The sequence below is a fragment of the Notechis scutatus genome, chromosome 1 (assembly GCF_049901735.1).
Source record: "Notechis scutatus isolate UNSWTSFEM ecotype Mainland chromosome 1, rNotScu1.2, whole genome shotgun sequence".
NCBI lineage: Eukaryota > Metazoa > Chordata > Lepidosauria > Squamata > Elapidae > Notechis > Notechis scutatus.
This window is the reverse complement of record NC_142009.1, coordinates 6,037,156-6,060,054: the sequence shown is the minus strand read 5'-3', so window position 1 is coordinate 6,060,054 and position 22,899 is coordinate 6,037,156. Positions and strand designations below refer to the sequence as shown.

The following is a 22,899-nucleotide window of genomic DNA, read 5'->3' as shown; positions in this document are numbered from 1 at the left end:
GGGGACTCACTGTTTGGGACTCATTACCGGCAGGGAATGAAAATAATTCCCAGCGCTGAAATAAAACAAAGAGTTCTTTTAACTAAGCTAAGCAATTTAACCCACCACCATCACACAACAGCACAGCTCAGGCTATTTTCTTCAGATAATTTATTATGGCATGAAAAAGGGATTTCGAAAGCAAATTATCTTTGGCCTGACAAGCTTTAAATCACACATTTGAAACCTTTAAAAAGTACACAATTATTTCAAAGCATTCCTGTTGAAAAATGACACGAGTGAGACTTTTTTCTTTAAAAAGAAACAAGGATTTATACAAAGGATTCAATTTTATACATGCAACTTATAAAGAGCCCAGAGCACACCTACTCCAGAATACTATTGCAAGACAGACGTTTTTAAAAAATCTACTCTGAATCCTATGAAAACTGATGCTGTCTTTAGGGAAATTCATGCTGGGAAAATGCCAGATTGTGAAAAACCTTGCCAGGTGTGTGTTTTGTGTATGCAAAAACGCACACCAGGAGGCTACAGAAGACCATTGTTACAACATGTCAAATGAACATGGACTTTTTTAAAAATTATTTTGTTGTTGCAGGATCTAAGGTCTCTTTCAGATAATTTATGATCCCTGGCTTCCAAGTTTAGCTGGGCAGGTAAACCCCCCAAAGTTCTATTTTTTAAAGTAATTTGGCAGGACAAAGTATCATGGCAAAGAATTTTAACCTGGGGAAAACAATCCAATACAATAAAATGCAAAAGCTGGCCAAGAATGCAACAATTCGAATTTCTTAACACGAAAAGCCAAAACCAACCCTGTCTCCTTTGTATTGCTAAAGTATTCCTTGACCCACTTTTAAACAATATTTTTTTTTTAATAAACTCCCACCCAATCCTGCCGTCAGCACAATTTCTTAAACTTGACTTATGGTGGTTTTCAGTTCAGGATATGTAGGTAGTTCTTGATTTACAAAGAATTCCCATTGCTAACCAGTTCTTGAGTAAGCTGTGCCCGATTTTATGACTTTTTTTTTTTTGCCAGGGTTGTTAAGCAAATCACTGCAGTTGTTAAGTGAATCAGGCAGTTGTTAAGTGAATCCAACTCCCTCCCATTGACTTTGCTTGTCGAAAGCTGGCTGGAAAAGTCACAAATATTGATCACGTACCGCTTACGGCCGTCGTAAATATAAATCCATTTGACGAGGGTCCAAAGTTTGATCACGGTACCGTAAGAATGCTACAACAATCTTGAGTGTGAGAATTGGCCATAAGTCACTTTTTTCAGGGCCGTGGCAACTTCAAACAGTCGCTAAATGATGTTCGTAAGTCGAGGATTACCCAAAATTCAGAGAAGAGCAACTAAGATGATCAAAGGCCTGGAGATTAAAACATATGAGGAATGACTGCAAGATTTGGGTTTGGCTAGTCTAGAGAAAAGAAGGACCGGGGGGATGACATGATAGCAGTCTTCCAGTATTTGAGGGGCTGCCCCAAACAAGAGGGGGTCAACTTATTTTCCAAAGCACCAAAAGGCAAGACAAGAAACAAGAGATAATGGAAACTAATCAAGGAAAGAAGCAACCTAGAATTAAGGACAAATTTCCTAACAAGTGCGGGCAATTAATGGAACAGCTTCCAACCAGAAGTTGGTGCTCCAACACAGGAGGTTTTTAAGAAGAGACTGGACAGTCACTTATCTGAAATGGTATAGGATCTCCTGCTAGAGCAGGGGGCTGGACTAGAAGACCTCCAAGGTCCCTTCCAGCTCTATTCTATTCTAAATTTTAAAAAGAAAGCAGAAAGCTGTTTTGCTTTTGTTCTTTTTTGCACAGTGCAAATAACCAGAGCTCTCCCGCAAAACTTGCAGTAGCATAACAAACTGTTATTTTTAATTTTTCCATCCACGGATCGTTTTACAGATTTTTTTTTTTAAAAAAATTATTATTAAACGTTGCTGGAATGCACCGCAGATGACTTGAGTTATGTTCCTTTACAAGGAACACTGTGCCCTACTAAAATATTCCTTGTTTAAACCCGAGTGCGCGAGAGACAATAGCTGGCGGGTCCCAAACAGGTCCTTTCACAAATTTAAGGAATTCCTTTCTGCTGCCAGATTTTTTTTTTTTTTTTTTAAATCAAGGCAGTTGGCTTGAAATATCGCTGGTGTCAGCAATTCAGAGTAACTTTTAAGTTTTGGCTGATTTACAAAACAGCCCACGACGGTTTCCCTAACATGCTCCTTTCATGAATGTTTGCTTTTCAAAGAATAACTCTATTATTCTCCACTTTGGCAATGTTGAAACCGCACGTGATGGCTAGATGAGATTTCATAATTTAATTGCACCCTGTTCTGGGTTCAAGACTTCCAAAAACTGCAGTTCTCTTTCAGCCAAAGACTATTTTAGGAAAGCTGCCTGGAGAAATGCAATGTTTGCATAAAGGAATGTGCTTTCCCTATAATGTGCTTTCCCCCCCCCCCCCCTTCTTTCTTTACTTCTCAAGTTTCCTATCCAGCAAAAAAATAAAATAAAATAAAAATAAATCAGTTCTAACAAGTTCTAAATCCTCCCATGAGTGAAACAAATTTGACTTAAAGGTAGAGATTTTCCAGGTTTTGTGACCGGTAAATAGTGTGATTTTGTTAAAAGGCTGACAAAGATTTTAATTTTTAAAAAATGGGCTTAGAAAGTCCTGATTTTTGGTGGGTACTATAGATCAGCATTTTTCAAAGTTGGCCATTTTAACTATGGTCTTGGAAGGCTGGCTGGGGGATTCTGGGAGTTGAAGTCCGCCCATTTTAAGGTTGCCAATATTGAAAAAAAATTGGAATAAATTAACACAGCTTCGCTCCAACAAAATCCTCCTCACGAATCAGACTTAACACAAATATCACAAAATAATTCTCCGTTCTTATTATCACTTTCAAAGAACTTTCTCAATGAAAGCTAATCATTGTGTCCCGCTCAACATTTTAGATTATTTATATTCCATCCATTAAATCTGTTTGCGCTGGGCTGTGTTGTTGTTTTTTTAAACATTTTCTTCGAATGTGTGACTACCATTTTTACGGAATATTTTCTGGATTTACCAAAGGTGCCTAAACCATGGCTTACAGTCCAGCGTGCTGTAAGAATGCGCCCACTGTGGCTTCTCTTACAAACCATGATTAACCCAACCTTAACTTAGTTATGCAACTGCCTATGCAAAACCTTGTCTGAATTTTTGTCCCTTTTTGTGATTAAGGATTATTGATCCTGAAAACACAAAAGCAAATATTTGTTTTTTAACCTGTGCTTAATTTTTCTCTCATTTTATGATTAGGGATTATTGATCCTGAACACACACAAAAGCAAATATCTCTTTTCAACCTTTTGCTGATTTTTTTTTCCTCGCATGTGGTATTGATCCTCAAACCACAATTTATTTCACACAGGAAAACAGGTGGAAGACAATAAAACACACATTACATTTAATCAGATGTAAAAACTTCATCCTGGGGGAAATTTTGCTGCTGTCCCTTTCTCAAAGTTAATGGCCAATTCCCCAAAGTGCACAAAATCACCTACTTTTCTTCTCTTCTGCCTTGTCTATATAAATTATCCCATGATAAGTAAAATTTTCTATCAAAAGTGAAGCATTTAATGGTCTCATTGCTTGGAATTAATTATTAAAAGGCCTGCCTGAAACAAAATGCTTTTATTCAATCATTACAAGCAGAATTTAGCAAAAGTCACAGGGAAAGAATGGAGAGGTAATTTTATAGCAAATAAGATATGTTAAAGTACATCTACTCTATATTCTATAATATCTCATTGGTCTTTTTCTTTAAATGTAAAATCATTTCAAATAACTGTCTGGAGGCATTCTGAATTCTTCAAATATCCTGAATTGAATCACAGATATATTTTTTTAAAAAAATTCTACATCAATCTAAAATTAGGAACTGCTCCAGGCAAAATCTATATATTATACTTTAGCTCTACGTTTTTCAAAGTTGGGAATGTTAAGATGGGTGGACCCATACTGGCTGGGGAATTCTGGGAATTGAAGCCCACCTCTTTTAAAGCGCCCACGTTTGAAAAACACGGCTTTAACTTAACAAAGGAAGTGCTGAATTTAGCCATAAAATCACAATAAAAGATGAGATTTTTTTAAAAAAAGGTTTGTTTTTTAAACTCTCAGAATCAGGAAAACCATTATCAGCCAAAATCAGTTTCTACAATCTGTTAAAAGTTCTTACTTTAAGTAAGAGGAAAATTAAGTTAAATTTATTTAAGATAAGTTCCCTCTGAAAAAAAACAGATCCTGATTTTCACCCCATAAAAGAAAACATCAGAACCACCAATAAAGTGGGGTGTTGTTTTTTTAAAGGAAAGCAAATAAAAGAAAAGAGAGCGGGGAAATTGCTATTTTTATACATAAAAGGAAAAATGAAGTAAGGGAACTTTTAAGCAAAAAGGGACATGTTAGAAGGGAACTGACTTTTAATGTGACTGTGGGTGAAACTTGAGATCCTTTACTATTCCATGCTGGTTTAAAGTAGCTCTTGATTTTTATTTTATTTTTTTTCAATTCCACCACATCAGTGGTGGGTGGTAGCTGATTTATTTCTGGCGTTATTCGAGATGTATTTGAAAATCTTCTACATAAAAGTAGTGCTTTCTCTTCCAAAGACTCTGAAATGCCATCTCTCTCTCTTCTCCCATATTTCCATCCAAGGAAACATTCTTTCTTCCTGCTCTTCTTGGCCTTCGGCTAACTTTGCAGATCCTTTCATAGGAATGGTGGCTTGACGGCTTTGCAACCGCTTCCAATCAACCATCCAGATTTTTTATTTTTCTCCCATTGAACTCAACAAGATGAGAAATAAGAACATGGATAAAGGGAGGGAAATTTGTTTTGTTTTGTTTTGTTTTTTAATTTCATTTTTTGGAGCAACCAGAGATTAGAGGATTATTATTTTTTTTTAACTCCATGGCTTGTAACAAGTAGCAGGAAGCAAAGCAACCGTTGATCGATGCTCTCCCTTCCTCATTCCTGTTGCCTGTTGAACCCATATTTGGTGCAACAAGTCCCTCCGACACTATTTTTTTTTAGTTTTGAGCGTGAAAAAAGATGGCGGTGTGTAGAAGCCGCCTGCATTTCAGCAAGAGAGAAATGGAAGTCAGGAGCTTTCCGGGACGTTCTCATTGCTGGACGATTCCAACTCCACGCTAGACAAGAATTTCCGGTTGAACTTTTTGCAATTGTAATCCAGGGTGGTGGTGTACACAGTCTTGGTGTGCTTTGGGTACACAATGGTGGTGCTTTTGAAATTCCCGGGTCGGTTGCAAAGGTGGAATTGCACCTCCGCTTTGTAACTGCGCCACGTGCTGTCGGGAACACAGATGATGGTTTGGCTGCAAGACGACACCCCAAGCCGGACTGGCATGTAAATATTATTAATGAAGTGTTTTTCAGAGTCATACTTAACCGAGGAGGTATATCTGGGCAAAGAAGAAAATAAATACTGGTTAACATCATTCTCTTAGGAGGAAAAAAATACAGGACCGCCTCAACTTACAACAACAATTCATCATCATTATCATCTCATAATCCCTTGCAGTAAACACAGAGTGTTTACTGGCCGGATGCCCTTCCTGTCCCCATTGAGGAGTTTTGTTCAGCAGATATATTCTCTCATTGTGCCCAGAGAGAGCAATATCTGCCTCTACCTAGGATCGAACTCATAGCCTCCTAATTGTGAGATGAGAGCTCCACCTCTAGGCCATCGCACCACTCCTTTACAACCACAACTGAGCCCAAAAATGTTGCTAAATGAGACATTTGTGAAGTGAGCGTTGCCCCATCTTAGGACCTTCCTCGCTACAGTTGTTAACTGAATCAATGCAATTGTTAGGTTAGTAGGATAGTTGTTAAGTGAATCTGGTCAGAAGGTCGCAAAAAGGGGGTTGCGTGACCCCAGGAAAACTAACCTTCATAAATACGAGTCAAAAGCGTCTGAATTTTGATCACGTGACCACGGGAATGCTGCGGGCGGTCATAAGTGTGGAAAAAACTGTCATAAGTCACTTTTTTCGGTGCCGTTGTAATTTTGAATCTGTACTTAGAGGTAGGGTAGTCCTTCACTGAATGACTGTTGCGAAGTTACAACGGCACTGAAAAAATGAACTACGCCTTTTTTCACACTTAACGACCGTTGCGTCTTCCCCAGGGGTCACATGATCAACATTTCAGACGCTTGGCAACAGACTCATCTTTATGACAGTTGCACGATCCCCTTTTCTGACAAGCAAAGTCAATGGGCAAGCCAGATTCGCTTAACAGCCATGTTACTAGGTGCCGTGGTTCACTTAACCACGGCAGCAAGACAGGTGGGAAAATGGCAGGAAAGTCACTGACACCACCACTGTCTCGCTTAGCCACAGAAATTTTGGGCTTAATTGTGGCCGTTAAGTCGAGGACTCCCCGTAGTTGAAGATTTCTGTTGTGTCTTTTTAATCACATTTTGTGCCGGTTTAACTGACTATTATGGGAGATTTTTTTTAAATGTGGGATTCCATGCGGAGAGACTTTGAAACCAACCCCATCTCCAAAGGCTGGCGATTTCCAGGGAGATGTTTAATTCACGCAGCTGTTCCTCTAGCGAAGAAATCTGTTTTTATTATCTATTTAAAGCTGTAACGTGAGACGAGACCCATTTCCTTTCCACGGCACTGCTTAATGTTTTTCAAACATGGCAACTTTGAGAACTGGTGGACTTCAATTCCCAGCATTCCTTAGACAGGATGCTGAGTTGGCTCAGTGGGGACGTGAAGTCCTGTGTTTTAAAGCAGGGGTCTTCAAACTTGACAGCTTTAATTAAGACGTGTGGACTTCAACTCCCAGAGTTCCTCCTCCAGTCATGTTAGCTCAGGAATTCTGAGAGTTGAAGTCCACACGTCTTAAACTTGCCAAGTTTGAAGACCCTTGTTTTAAAGCATGCTGTCTGGGGAATTCTGGGTATTGAAGTCCACTGGTCTTAAATCTGGTTGACTGAATAATTCTAGGAGTGGAAGTCCACCCATCTTAAAGTATGCTGGCTAGGGAATTCTGGGAAGTGAAGTCACCTCCTTTACAACATGCTGGCTAAGGAATTCTGGGAGTTGAGGTCCCACGTCTTAAAGCAGGCTGACTGAAGAATTCTGGGAGTTGAAGTCCCACATCTTAAAGCAGATTGACTGAAGAATTCTGGGAGTTGAAGTCCCACATCTTAAAACATGCTGGCTTGGGAATTCTGGGAAGTGAAGTCCGTTCCTTTACAACATGCTGGCTAAGGAATCTGGGAGTTGAAGTCCCGCGTCTTAAAGTAGGTTGACTGAAGAATTCTGGGAGTTGAAGTCCACCCATCTTAAAACATGCTGGCTTGGGAATTCTGGGAGTGGAAGTCCACAGGTCTTAAACTTTGGACACATTCAACAGTCCTTCGGCTATTTCCTTTTCAACCTCGCTTCTTGTTCTCTTGCCAAAGAGTTCCCTAAAAAGCCAAAGCAATATAAAAAAACAAATAAGCTACCTTACATCCTTGGGTGGCAACGGATCAAAGGCCACTCCTTCGCCAAAGGAGAGGGGGCAGAGCCGCAAAGGGTTGGGAGAAGAAGACGAGGACTCCTGCAAAACAACCAATACAAGGAGGTCTTTGAATTCTGAATTCTTTATTGGCCAAGCGTAATTGGACACACAAGGACTTTGTCTTGGTGCAAATGCTCTCAGTGTACATAAAAGAAAGACAAAATATATGTGAAAAAAAACAGACTTAAAAGTACAAAGTCATGTCTAACTCAAGAGCAAGGAAAACCCAGCCAAAGTATCTGATCCTTGACTTCTGAGCATTTTTCACACTTATGACCATTGCAGCAACCCCATTATCAGGTGATCAAAATTCTGGGATTCTGGGAGCGGAAGTCCTCCCATCTTAAAACATCCTGGCTGGGGGATTCTGGGAGTTGAAGTCCATCCTCTTAAAGCATCCTGGCTGGGGGATTCTGGGAACTGAAGTCCATCCCTCTTAAAGCATCCTGGCTGGGGGATTCTGGGAGTGGAAGTCCACCCATCTTAAAGCAGGCTGGCTGGAGAATTCTTGGAGTGAAAGTCCACCCATCTTAAAGCATCCTGGCTGGGGGATTCTGGGAGCTGAAGTCCACCCATCTTAAAGCATCCTGGCTGGGGGATTCTGGGAGCTGAAGTCCACCCATCTTAAAGCATCTTGGCTGGGGATTCTGGGAGCTGAAGTCCACCCATCTTAAAGCATCCTGGCTGGGGATTCTGGGAGCTGAAGTCCACCCTCTTAAAGCAGGGTCCCCAACCGCCGTCCGCGGACCGGTACGGGCCGTGGAACAAGCCTTACCGGGCCGCTGGTTGCTGGCGCCGCCATCTTTTTGGTAAAAAAGCAATTTTTCCTGGATGGGGCGCCAGCGTCTGGGTGAGCTTTTCCGGGTAGAAAGCCATTTCTACCCGAAAAAGCTCACCAGAGCGCTGGCGCCGCTCATTTTGACGAAAATCACTTCCGGTGACGCGTCACGAAGTGATTTTCGTCAAAAAGATGGCGGCGCCCAGCTGACGCGGAACCGGGCGCGGCGCCAGCTGACGCCGGAACCGGGCGCGCGGCGTCGAAAAGGTTGGGATCCCTGTCTTAAAGGATGCTGAGTGGGGAATTGTGGGAGTTGAAGTCTGCCCATCTTAAAGTTGCTGAGTTTAGATCATCTGCTCTCCGAACTAACTTAAACCAGTATCGGCAAAATACGTTGAGGCATTACTAGTGGGAATCCCAACCCACGTAGAAAAAGGGTGAGTGAGATGGGAGATAAGTTATTTAGTGTCTTCTGCATGGCCAGCATATTTACTTGCAGGTCATGGGTCATGACATACCAGCAATACTCCACATCCAACTCAACAGCTGCCTCTAATCCACTTTCTGGAAGAAGAAATAAAATAGCTTTGCAGCATCTCTGGCAGTTTGTATTTCCCAGCAGGCATAATGTACATTCCTGCGGGGGAAACCCCAGCCGGAGATGCTCTCTGACTTTTGATGTGCAGCTTTGTAGATTTCCTGTGGGGCTGGCCCATATTTGTCTCAGGTTGTTTGCAGCAACTAAACCAGGGTTTATCAACTGTGGCAACTTTGAGATAGGCGGGCTTCCACTCCCAGAATCCCCCAGCTAGCATACTTTAAGAAGGGTGGGTTTCCACTCCCAAAAATTCCCCAGCCAGGATGTTTTAAGAGGGGTGGACTTCCACTCCCAGAATCCCCCAGCTAGCATGCTTTAAGAGGGGTGGGTTTCCACTCCCAAAATTCCCCATCCAGCATGCTTTAAGAGGGGTGGACTTCCACTCCCGGAATCCCCCAGCTAGCCTGTATTAAGAGGTGTAGACTTCCATTCCCAGAATCCCCAGCCAGACTGTATTAAGAGGGGTGGACTTCCACTCCTGGAATCCCCAGCTAGCCTGTATTAAGAGGTGTGGACTTCCACTCCCAGAATCCCCCAGCCAGCCTGTATTAAGAGGTGTGGACTTCCACTCCCAGAATCCCCAGCCGGCCTGTATTAAGAGGTGTGGACTTCCACTCCCAGAATCCCCCAGCCAGCCTGTATTAAGAGGTGTGGACTTCCACTCCCAGAATCCCCAGCCAGCCTGTATTAAGAGGTGTGGACTTCACTCCCAGAATCCCCCCAGCCTGTATTAAGAGGTGTGGACTTCCACTCCCAGAATCCCCAGCCGGCCTGTATTAAGAGGTGTGGACTTCCACTCCCAGAATCCCCAGCCAGCCTGTATTAAGAGGTGTGGACTTCCACTCCCGAATCCCCAGCCAGCCTGTATTAAGAGGTGTGGACTTCCACTCCCGGAATCCCCAGCCAGCCTGTATTAAGAGGTGTGGACTTCCACTCCCAGAATCCCCAGCCAGCCTGTATTAAGAGGTGTGGACTTCCACTCCCGGAATCCCCCAGCCGGCCTGTATTAAGAGGTGTGGACTTCCACTCCTGGAATCCCCAGCCAGCCTGGATTAAGAGGTGTGGACTTCCACTCCCAGAATCCCCAGCCAGCCTGTATTAAGAGGTGTGGACTTCCACTCCCAGAATCCCAGCCAGCCTGCTTTAAGAGGAGGACTTCCACTCCCGGAATCCCCAGCCGGCCTGCTTTAAGAGGGTGGACTTCCATTCCCAGAATCCCCAGCCGGCCTGCTTTAGACTTCCACTCCCAGAATCCCCCAGCCAGCCTGCTTTAAGAGGGGAGGACTTCCACTCCCAGAATCCCCAGCCGGCCTGCTTTAAGAGGAGGACTTCCACTCCTGGAATCCCCAGCCGGCCTGCTTTAAGAGGGGTGGACTTCCATTCCCAGAATCTTGCTTTAAGACTTCCACTCCGGAATCCCCAGCCAGCCTGCTTTAAAGGTAATCCTCCACTTTCAGCCACTTGTTTGGCAAGAGCATAGAAAAAAAAACCCCTGACTTACATCCACTCCTTACCCTGATGGCCATCACAGCATCCCTAACTAAGGTCACGTGATGGAAACTGCGAGTGAATGATGAACTCCGCAATGTTGGACTGAGCCGGCTCTGCGAAGCAGGGAGCAGAAAGGGCTACTGTCTTGGCACGGGGGAAAGGTTGGAACCGGTTGCTAAACCACTCCCTGCCCTTAATTCGATCCAGTCCTCAAGCTGCGTTAGAAACCATTTTAGTTTCTGCCTGAGCCGGGGCCAAACGCAGCCGCATCCCCACCCGTGCCAGACCGTTCCCATTTCCCTGGTTAGGAAAAACTGCCATTTCAGGAGAAAAACGATGCCTGAAAGAGGGCACCGAAGAGAGCCTGAAAAATCCTCTTTGTCTGCCATCTGGCTTTGCCATTCTGCTAAAAAAAGGAGGTGCTGAACAGCAGCGGAAGGTTAGGGAGCGAGCCACGAGGTCCTTGGTGCTCTCTGAGCTGGACGGTTTTCTTGCAGATGTTGCATTACCCAACTGGGTACCATTAGCAGTGCTAGAAGGGGAGGGGAGGAGGTAGGAGGAGGAGGAGGAGGAGGAGGAGGAGGAGGAGGAGGAGGAGGAGGAGGAGGATTGTGGCCTCCTTGGTGTTCTCTGAGTTTGGTTGTTTTCTTGCAGATGTTTCATTACCCAACTAGGTAGCATCAGCAGTGCGAGGAGGAGGAGGAGGAGGAGGAGGAGGAGGAGGAGGAGGAGGTGGAGGAGGAGGAGGCTGTGGGGTCTGGTGCTCTCTGAACTGGGTGGTTTTCTTGCAGATATTTCATTACCAAACTAGGTAGCATCAGCAGTGCGAGGAGGAGGAGGAGGAGGAGGAGGAGGAGGAGGAGGAGGGAGGAGGAGGAGGAGGAGGAGGAGGAGGAGGAGGAGGAGGGGCTGTGGGGTCTTTGGTGCTCTCTGAGCTTGACTGTTTCCTTGCAGACATTTCAATACCCAACTAGGTAACATAATCAGGGATAGAAGCGAGAGGGGGAAGAGGAGGAGGGGGGAGGAAGAGAAGGAGGAAGAGGAAAAGGAGGAGGGGAGGAGGACGGTAGAGTCCTTGGTGCTCTCTGAGCTTGGCTGTTCTCTTGTAGACATTTCATGACCCAACTAGATAACGTCATCAGTGCTAGAAGGGAAGGAGGAGGGGGGAGGAAGAGGAGGAGGAAGAGGAAAGGAAGAAAAAGGAGGAGGAGAGGAGGAAGGAGGAGGAGGAGGAGGAGGAGGAGGAGGAGGAGGAGGAGGAGGAGGCCTACAGGGTCTTTGGTGGTCTCTGAGCTTGACTGTTTCCTTGCAGACATTTCAATACCCAACTAGGTAACATAATCAGGGATAGAAGCGAGAGGGGGAGAGGAGGAGGGGGAGGAAGAGAAGGAGGAAGAGGAAAAGGAGGAGGAGGACGGTAGAGTCCTTGGTGTTCTCTGAGCTTGGCTGTTCTCTTGTAGACATTTCATGACCCAACTAGATAACATCATCAGTGCTAAAAGGGGATGAGGAGGAAGAGGAAAAGGAAGAAAAGGAGGAGGAGGAGGAGGAGGAGGATCGTGGCCTCCTTGGTGTTCTCTGAGTTTGGTTGTTTTTCTTGCAGATGTTTCATTACCCAACTAGGTAGCATCAGCAGTGCGGAGGAGGAGAGGAGGAGGAGGAGGAGGAGGAGGAGGAGGAGGAGGAGGAGGAGGTGGAGGAGGAAGGCTGTGGGGGTCTGGTGCTCTCTGAACTTGGTGGTTTTCTTGCAGATATTTCATTACCCAACTAGGTAGCATCAGCAGTGCTAGGAGGAGGAGGAGGAGGAGGAGGAGGAGGGGAGGAGGAGGAGGAGGAGGAGGAGGGCTGTGGGGTCTTTGGTGCTCTCTGAGCTTGACTGTTTCCTTGCAGACATTTCAATACCCAACCAGTAACATAATCAGGGATAGAAGCGAGAGGGGGAAGAGGAGGAGGGGAGGAAGAGAAGGAGGAAGAGGAAAAGGAGGAGGGGAGGAGGACGGGAGTCCTTGGTGCTCTCTGAGCTTGGCTGTTCTCTTGCAGACATTTCATGACCCAACTAGGTAATGTCATCGGTGCTAGAAGGGAAGGAGGAGGGGGGAGGAGAGGAGGAGGAGGAGGAAGAGGAAAAGGAAGAAAAAGGAGGAGGAGGAGGAGGAGGAGGAGGGAGGAGGAGGAGGGAGGAGGAGGAGGAGGAGGCCTACAGGGTCTTTGGTGGTCTCTGAGCTTGGCTGTTTTCTTGCAGACATTTCATGACCCAACTAGGTAACGTCATCAGTGCGATCCAGGGAGGGGAGAGGAGGAGGGGGGAGGAAGAGAAGGAGGAAGAGGAAAAGGAGGAGGAGGACGGTAGAGTCCTTGGTGTTCTCTGAGCTTGGCTGTTCTCTTGTAGACATTTCATGACCCAACTAGATAACATCATCAGTGCTAAAAGGGGATGAGGAGGAAGAGGAAAGGAAGAAAAGGAGGAGGAGGCCTACAGGGTCTTTGGTGGTCTCTGAGCTTGGCTGTTCTCTTGTAGACATTTCATGACCCAACTAGATAACGTCATCAGTGCTAGAAGGGAAGGAGGAGGGGGGAGGAAGAGGAGGAAGAGGAGGAGGGAAGAGGAAAAGGAAGAAAAGGAGGAGGAGGAGGAGGAGGAGGAGGAGGAGGAGGAGGAGGAGGAGGAAGCCTCACGGGTCTTTTTGGTGGTCTCTGAGCTTGTCCTGTTCTCTTGTAGACATTTCATGACCCAACTAGATAACGTCATCAGTGCTAGAAGGGAAGGAGGAGGGGGAGGAAGAGGAGGAAGAGGAGGAGGAAGAGGAAAAGGAAGAAAAGGAGGAGGAGGAGGAGGAGGAGGAGGAGGAGGAGGAGGAGGAGGAGGAGGAGGAGGGGGCATTTGCTAGGTGAACCCCAAACCTTTCTGTTTATAACATTTGTGGGATGGTGCCTATGTTAGAGAACACAAAAAGATGACAGTTCAACCCTAACCTACGAATAATCCGTTTGACAGAAAGTAAAGTTGAGGGGTGATTCTCCAGCACTGACAAGGGACGCTCCAAAAGGATTTGGCAGCAGCAGGGGGGATAGAAGTTGGTGCAAAATTATGGGGCGTTATAAAAGGGGCATTTGCTAGGTGAACCCAAAACCTTTCTGTTTATAACATTTGTGGATGATGCCTATGTTAGTGATAAGAGTCCAAAATCATTTCATTTATATTAGATTTTTATTCCGCCTTTATTACTTTATAAACAACTGAAGGCAGCAAACATACCTTTCTCCTCCTATTTTCCCTGCCTACAACAACAACCTTATGAGGTAGGCAGGGCTGAAGAAGAGAGAGACTGGCCCAAAGTCACCTAGTCAGCTTCCATGCCTAAGACAGGACTAGAATTCACTGTCTCCTAGTGATTGGCCTAAAGTCAATCCTTCACTTTCACAGCTAAAGCAGGACTAGAACTCACCAGCTCCTGGTGCTTGTCCCAAGGTCACCCAGCTGCCTTTCATGCCTAAGGCAGGACTAGAACTCAGAGTTTTCTTGTGATTGGCCCAAAGTCACCCAGCCAGCTTTCATACCTAATATGAGACTAGAACTCAACGTCTCCTGGTGACTGGCTCAAAGTTCCCAATCTGTCTTTCATCCCTAATGTGAAACTAGAACTCACAGTCTCCTGGTGATTGGCCCAATGTCCCCCAGCTGGCTTTCAGGCCTAATATGAAACTAGAATTCACTGTCTCCTGGTGATTGACCTAAAGTCACCTAGCTGACTTTCAGGCCTAATATGAAACTAGAATTCACTGTCCCCTGATGATTGACCCAAAGTCACTGAGTTGGCTTTCAGGCCTAAGGCAGAACTAGAACTCACCATCTCCTGGTAACTGGCCCAAAGTCTCCCAGCTGACTTTCATTCCTAGTGCGAGACTAGAACTCACAGTCTCCTGGTGATTGGCTCAAAGTCTCCCAACCGGCTTTCATGCCTGAGATGGTACTAGAACTCACAGTCTCCTGGTGATTGGCCCATAGTCTCCCAATTGACTTTCATGCCTGAGGCGGTACTAGAACTCACCATCTCCTGGTGACTGGCCCAAAGTCCCCCAGCTGACTTTCATTCCTAATGCGAGACTAGAACTCACAGTCTCCTGGTGATTGGCCTGCTTTCACACCTAGGGTGGGACTAGAACTCACAGCCTCCCAGTTTCTGGCCTGGTGCCTTCCCCACTACCCCATTCCGATTAAGCCGTGGCCCACCCGTACGACCATTTTTAGCCCCAATTCATGGCCCCCTCTGCTCGTGGGCGCCTTCGCCGCTCCACTCCACTGTGAAATCAGAAACTTGGCTTTGTTGTTGTAATCCAGAGTATTAACCGGGAAGGGGAGAGGAAGTGGCTACGGTACAATTTGAAATTCGTCTATCTTTCCTTCCTCCCCACACACACCCCTCCCACACTCCACAGCTGATCTACAATTGTGGTTGCAACACCCCCAACCTCCTGCAAAAAAACAAAACCATCCTACCCCTTTGCAACCGAAATCCGGTTACGCATGTTGGTTGACACAGCAGCTGCCCGCCAAATGTTGCTTGCAGCTGTGAAGGTGACCGAGAGATTGCACAGACATTGTATTTCCTGGCCAGGGAAAGGGGATCGCATGGGTGGAGGGGCTGTTGGGAGGGGAGAGAGAAGAAAGGCAGGCAAGAGGCTTAAGGGACAAAGCTCAGGGCCTGAAACTACAGCCCCCACACACCCCCAATGCTAAAAATTCCCAAAAGAGAGTTTGGAAAGGCTGCTACACTGACTTGAGTTTTTTTGAAACTCTATGAAAAAAGTTTTGGATTCTTAAAACAAAAATGCACGTTGGGATACAGACAGACCTCAGCTTAACAGCCACGACAGAGCTCAAAATTGCTGCCGCTAAGCAAAACTGTTGTTAAGTTAGTTTTGCCCTGTTTTACGACCTTCCTCGCCACCGCCATTAAGTGAATCGCTGCAGTCAGTAACATGGTCGTCGAGCACATCTGGCTTCCCCATTGGCTTTGCTAGTCAGAAGGTCGCAAAAGGGAATGACGTGACCCCGGAACACTGCAGCCGTCGTAAATACAAGTCAGCGGCCAAAATTTCACCTGAATTTCGATCAGGTGGCCACTCAGAGCCACAGAGGATGGACTTTGTAATACTTGAAACATGGTTTTTGTAATACTGTTGCACAGACCAACGAACCTGGATTTTCTTGGATTTTAAATCTGCTTTTCAATTTAAACCCGTGTTCATTAGCCAGCGCAACGGTATTACAAAAACCATGTTTCGAGTTTCACAAAGTCCATCCTCTGTGGCTCTCACCAAGGGGATGCTGCAGCCGTTGCAAGTATGAAAAGTGGTCCTTTTTCAGCGCCATTCTAACTTTGGTCACTCAACAAGCTGTCAAAAGTCAAGGACTACCTGTTTAAGCTAGGCAGCTGGTGTGGTTTCCTGGCTACAGTCCTGGGAGGGATGTGGATCGCATTATGACCCCCTCTTATATTTGGGGGGGTTGAAATCCAGGGGCCTTTCCTGCTTTCTTCCTCTCCGTGCACCCAAGAAAGGTAGATTCATATGATAGATGATTAGGGGATTGGAGGCTAAAACATACGACGAATGGTTGCAGGAACTGGGCCTGGCTAGTTTAGGGAAGAGAAGGACCAGGGGAGACAGGATAGCGGTCTTCCAATATTTGAGGGGCTGCCACAGGGAGGAAGGGGTCAAGCTATTTTCTAAAGCAAAGGGAAGGAAGGAAGACAAAGAAAGAAAGAAAGAAAGAAAGAAAGAAGGAAGGAAGGAAGGAAGGAAGGAAGGAAGGAAGGAAGGAAGGAAGGAAGGAAGGAAGGAAAGAAAGAAAGAAAGAAAGAAAGAAAGAAAGAAAGAAAGAAAGAAAGAAAGAAAGAAAGAAAGAAAGAAAGAAAGAAAGAAGAAAGAAAGAAAAGATGAGAGAGAAAGAGGAAAGAAAGGAAAAGAAAGAAAGAAAGACATCTGAGCAAACCATGGATGGACAGAAGACATGTCTAGTTTAAGGAAAAGAAGGATGGGATGACATGAAAGCAGTCTTCCAATATCTCAGGGCTTGCCACGAAGAAGAGATGTCAAAAATGATGTTGAGACTCTAGAAAAAGTGCAGAGAAGAGCAACCAGGATGATGAGGGGGCTGGAGGCTCAAACATACGAATGAACGGTTGCAGGAACTGGGCCTGGCTAGTCCAGGGAAGAGAAGGACCAGGGGAGACAGGATAGCAGTCTTCCAATATTTGAGGGGCTGCCCCAGAGAGGAGGAAGGGGTCAAGCTATTTTCCAAAGCACCAGAAGGCCAGAGAAGGAATAATGGATGGAAACTGAACAAGGAGAGAGATTCAACCTGGAAATAAGGAGGAATTTTTTGACAGGGAGGACAATCAATCTGTGGAACCGAAGTTGCCTTCGGAAGTTGTGGGAGCTTCATCCCTGGAGGCTTTCAAGAAGAGATTGGACTGCCATTTGTCAGAAATGGCATAGGTAGGGTCTCCTGCTTGGGCGGGGGTTGGACTAGATGACCTACAAGGTCCCTTCCAACTCTGTTCATCTAATCGTTAATCTAATGCACTTCCAACACCCCTTTAAGTCAAGCCATTAAAATCCCAGTGGCTGAATTCACACAAGCCCCCTTTACGGCTAGCTTAACGGTCAATGCATTGGAAAGACCCCTGGATCAGGCTCATTTTAGTGACCGTGTCAGCAAGATTTTTCCCCTTCATCTGATAAAAATGCTCCCTTACATTACATCTTGCTAATTTCTTGAATTATGTCCATCAAGCTGGAAGAATGTCCTCCTAACCTATTCCTGTTCTACAGGGTTAGGGTAAAAAAAAATCACAATTCTTATCTGTTGGACTTGATTCCAGCCTTCTGGGCACTTGTTATTAAATACCACCTGGCAGCCCTTAAAACATGCCCCAAATCTGAATAAGATGGCCTGAGGCTCGGTTGGGTGGGGAAAGGCCTTATGACCTTATTTTTTTATTTATTTATGTGAGGGGGAGGGGCAGTTTAAAGAGGTGATAGAGAGAAAGTTAGAGACAAGAGATGGACGGTCACACACACACACACAGAGAGAGAGAGAGAGAATGGTAGGAAAGAAGGAAAGGAAAGGAAGGAAAGGAAGGAAGGGAGGGAGGGAGGAAGGAAGGAAGGAAGGAAGGAAGGAAAGAAAGAAAGAAAGAAAGAAAGAAAGAAAGAAAGAAAGAAAGAAAGAAGAAAGAAAGAAAGAAAGAAAGAAAGAAAGAAAGAAAGAAAGAAAAGAAAGAAAGAAAGAAAGAAAATAGAGAGACACACACAGAGATACAGAACTGGAGAGACAGAGAGAGGGATAGCAGAGAGATAGATAGAGGGATAGATGATAGATAGCTGGAGATATATGATAGATTAGATAGACAGATGACAGCTAGAGAGAGATTGAGAGAGAGATAGTAGAGAGAGAGTGATAGTTGATAGCTAGATAGAGATAGATGACAGATTAGATACAGATGATAGCCAGGTAAAGAGAGAGAAATAGATAGATAGATCGATAGATAGATAGACAGATAGAGACAGACAGACAGATAGAAAGACAGATAGATAGGAATATAGGTGGAATTAGAAAAATTATAGAGATGGAGTGATAGCTGGAGAGATAGATAGCTTGATAGATAAACAGATGGAGAGATAGAGATACATAAATAAGTCCAGAAATATTTCACAAGAAGAGTTCTCCACTCCTCCACTCGTAGCAGAATACCTTATGCCACCAGACTCGAAATTCTAGACCTAGAAAACCTAGAACTACGCCGCCTTCCGTCCGATCTAAGTATAGTATATAAAATCATACATTGCAATGACTTACCTGTCAATGAATACTTCAGCTTCAACCATAACAATACAAGAGCAAACAATGGATACAAACTCAAGGTTAGCCGCACCAAACTTGATTGCAGGAAATACGACTTCAGCAACAGTCAATGTCTGGAATACTCTACCTGACTCTGTGGTTCCTTCCCCAAACCCCAAAAACTTTAACCTTGGACTTTCTACTATTGACCTCACCCCTTTCCTAAGAGGTCTGTTGGGGGCCTGCGCACCAACGTGCCTACTGTCCCTGTCCTATTGTTTCTTTTATATATATTTTTTTATTTTTCTTATATGTATCCATGTATTCATAACTATGTTTTTACTTATACCTATTATCTTGTAAGCAATTGACAAACCAAATAAAGAGAGAGAGAGAGAGAGAGAGAGAGAGAGAAGAGACAGAGAATTTATAGAGGTAATCCTCCACTTACAAGCACAATAGAGCCCAAAATTTCTGTTGCTAAGTGAGACATTTTTTTAAGTGGGTTTTGCCCTATTTTATGACCCCTCTTGCCACAGTTGTGAAGCAGATCTGGCTTCCCCCGTTGAGTTCACTTGCCAGAAGGTCTCAAAACTTTCTCTTTGCTTCTGACAGGTAATCACACGCCAACCGTCATAAATACGAGTCAGTTGCCAAGCCCCTGGATTTTGATTGCCTGACCAGGGTTAATGCCGCAGTGGTGGCAAGCAAGTAAGACAGACCCAAGCCGCTTTTTTAAAGCGCCGCTGCAACTTCGAACGGTCACTAAACAAACTCCTGTAAGTGGAAGAGAAACCTCCTACACCCTCAATCGAGCAGCTCCAGGAAGTTGACATTACAACACCCTCAAAGCCAAAGGGCAAAACATGAAAACACGTTTAAGTATTGAAACAAAGAAAGATTAAATAAGTGAAAAACCAGAATCCAACCCAGTGGAAGGACAGTTCTTCCCAGTCCAGTTTCAAACTGGAAATTGGGATTTGGGTTTGGCCAACCTAGAGAAAAGAAGGACCAGCGGGGGACATGATAGCAGTCTTCCAACATTTGAGGGGCTGCCCCAAAGAAGAGGGGGTCAAGCCATTCTCCCAAGGGCAGCCTCCGGTGGCCTAGAGGTCCCTCCTCACAATCAGGAGGCTGTGAGCTCAATCCTAGGTAGAGGCTCATATTTGGAATAGACTCTCCTGGCTCGAGCAGGGGGGGGGGGTTGGACTAGATGACCTCCAAGGTTCCTTCCAACTCTGTTATTCTAGGATTCAAAAGCAACCAGAAAGCAAGGACAAGAAACAACGGATGAAGGAGAGAAGCAACCTGGAATGACGGAGAAACTTCCTTACAGTGAGGACAATTAACCAGTGGAACTGCTTGCCACCAGAACTTGTGGGTTGTGCCCCAATACAGGAGGCTCCCACAACTTCCGAAGGGAAATTCTGTTCCATCGGTTGATTGTTCTCACTGTCAGAAAGTTTCTCCATATTTCTAGATTGAATCTCTCTCCTTGTTCAGTTTCCATCTATTATTCCTTGTCTGGCCTACAGGAGCTTTGGAAAATAGCTTGACCCCCTTCCTCCCTGTGGCAGCCCCTCAAATATTGGAAGATGCTCTCCTGTCTCCCCTGGTCCTTCTCTTTCCTGGACTAGCCAGGCCCAGTTCCTGCAACCGTTCATTGTATGTTTGAGCCTCCAGTCCCCTCATCATCCTGGTTGCTCTTCTCTGCACTTTTTCTAGAGTCTCAACATCTTTTTGACATCTCTTCTTTGTGGCAAGGCCTGAAATATTGGAAGACTGCTTTCATGTCATCCTATCCTTCTTTTCCTTAAACTAGACATGTCTTCTGTCCATCCATGGTTTGCTCAGATACTTTCTTTCTTTCTTTCTTTCTTTCTTTCTTTCTTTCTTTCTTTCTTTCTTTCTTTCTTTCTTTTGCTTTGGAAAATAGCTTGACCCCTTCCTCCTCTCTGTGGCAGCCCCTCAAATATTGGAAGATTGCTATCCTGTCTCCCCTGGTCCTTCTCTTCCCTAGACTAGCCAGGCCCATAAATACATGCAACCTTTCTTCATATGTTTAGTCTCCAGTCCCCTCATCATCCTGGTTGCTCTTCTCTGTACTCTTTCCAGAGTCTCAACATCTTTTTTATGATGTGGTGACCAAAATTGGATGCAGTATTCTAGGTGTGGCCTTACTAAGGCTTTGTACAGTGGTATTAGTACCTCCCTTGATCTTTTAAGAAGAGAACTGGACAGCCCCTTGTCTGGAATGGTGAGCCCTAAAAGTTTCGCCATCCCTGGTATAGGCTCTCTTGCTTGAGCTGGGGGGGGTTGGACTAAAGGATCTCGAAGGTCCCTCCCAGCTCTCTTCTGATTCTGATGGATTGAACTCCTTTAGCTCTGTTTCGCTTCGTTTGTGCCCGGCAAAATCCGGAGGGAGAGCCGTCGCCTCCAACCCCCCCAACCCCCCCAAATCCTCTTCCACGCTTAAATCGGGTTAAGATTTTTTTGGGGGGGGGCGGGTTAAATTCACCCCCTTCCCAACCGAGTGCCCCCTCCTCCCCCATCCCGTAGCATCCCCCCCGCCATTCAATTCCTCTTCAAACCCGCCCAGCTGTCATCGCTCCCTTGCTGCGCGGGGAGGGGGAGCTGTGCGATCCCGGCTCGATCCCCAGGAGATCTGCTTCGTTGCGGGGATCCGCTTGCCAAGCGCGGCGGCCGGCTCCCTTTGGCTAGTGGGGAGGGAGGGCGGGGGGTGCCGATCGGCATCTGGGGTTGCCAAAACTCCCTCTCTCCCCCTCCCCTCCAAAAAAAAAAGCCAGGCTGGATCGCGCGCAAACCCCGCGCAAGGAGCCACCCCCCGCCACCCCACGCGTGGCTCTTTCCATCCGTTTCTTCCCTCCGCTCACCTTGGTCGTCGGCTTGACGGCTCCCTCCGGTTCCGGCAGCCCCTGAGCGATCCAGCTGGCCGGGCTGGGGCTGGGAGGCAAGCCGGAGTCGGGACTGTCCAGCGCTCGCTCGGCCCGACGCTTGGAGTCCGGCAGCTCCGGCGCCTCCGGCAAGCTCAGCCGCCCCACCATCGCTGCGCTGCGCGGCGCTGCCCTGCCCTGCCCTGCCCGGCTCTTCTGCCCGCTCGCCCAGCCGCTGCAATGCCAGGCTGGTCCCGGGAATGGGGGCGGAGCCTCCCCACGTCACGCCCCTTGCCAAGAGTTGGGGGGCGGAGCGGGAGGGGGAGGGAATCCCAGGGCTGGAGAGGAGGGGGGGGCAGTCATCTACAACAGGGATCCCCAACCTTGGCCATTTTAAGACTGGTGGGCTTTTTTAGAGTAGGATAGTATTGCATAGCATAGGAATAGGAATAGAATAGAATTTGGAATAGAAATAGGATAGAATAGAATAGAATAGAATAGAATAAAGAAGAATTTGAAATAGAATTAGAATAGAATAGAATAGAATAGAATAGAATAGAATAGAATAGAATAGAATAGAATAAAGAAGAATTTGGAATAGAATTAGAATAGAATAGAATAGAATAGAATAGAGTAGAATAGAATAGAATAGAATTTGGAATAGAATTAGAATAGAATAAAGAAGAATTTGGAATAGAATTAGAATAGAATAGAATAGAATAGAATAGAATAGAATAGAATAGAATTTGGAATAGAATTAGAATAGAATAGAATAGAATAGAATAGAATGGAATAGAATAGAATAGAGATTGGAGTGGAATTAGAATAAAATGGAATGGAATTGAATTAAATGGAATAGATTTTGGATAGGATAGGACAGAATATAGAATAGGAAAAAAAGAAAATAGAACAGAATAGAAATGAATAGAATAGAAATCAGAATAGAAATTAGAATAGAATAGAAATTAGAATATATTGAGAATAGAATAGAAATTAGAATAGAATAGAAATTAGAATAGAATAGAAATTAGAACAGAATAGAAATTAGAACAGAATAGAAATTAGAATAGAATAGAATCTATTGAAAATAAAAATAGAAATGAAAAGAATAGAAATGGATAGAATAGAAATTAGTATAGAAATTAGAATTAGAATATAATAGAGTACAGTACAGTACAGTACAGTACAATACAATACAATACAATACAATACAATACAATACAATACAATACAATACAGTGAGTTGGAAGAGACCTTGGAGGTCTTCTAGTCCAGCCCTCCAGTTCTCAGCTTACAACAATTCATTTAGTGACCAAAGTTACCATGGCATAAAAAAACAACAACACCCGACTTACAACCACTTTTAACGCTTAATGACTGTTGCAGCACCCCCGTGGTCACATGATCAAAATTCAGACACTTGGCAACCGGCTCATATTTATGACGGTCGCAGTGTCCCAGAGTCCTTGTGATCCCCTTTTGTGACCTTCTGACAAGCCAGATCAACGGGGAAAGCCAGATTCACTTAACGATCGTGTTAATAACTTAACAGCTGCAGCGATTCACTTAACAACAGTGGCAAGAAAGGGCATAAAATGGGGCCAAACCCCCACCTGACAACTCTCGCTTAGCAATGAGGATTTGGGGGCTCCATTTTGGTCATAAATCGGGGACTGCC

At 45.2% G+C, this 22,899-nt stretch overlaps 1 protein-coding gene across 1 annotated transcript; it reads right to left on the bottom strand.

Annotated features, from left to right (window-relative positions):
- Nucleotides 1-581: 581 nt before the first annotated feature.
- Nucleotides 582-21,495, bottom strand: RFLNB (refilin B). The gene is made up of 3 exons (XM_087972608.1): nt 21,222-21,495; nt 7,556-7,650; nt 582-5,486 (listed from the first exon to the last, which is right to left on the bottom strand). Exons 1-3 carry the CDS (start codon nt 21,390-21,392, stop codon nt 5,165-5,167), a joined length of 588 nt encoding a protein of 195 aa, XP_087828734.1. The 5' UTR covers nt 21,393-21,495; the 3' UTR covers nt 582-5,164.
- Between the last annotated feature and the right edge of the window lie 1,404 nt (nt 21,496-22,899).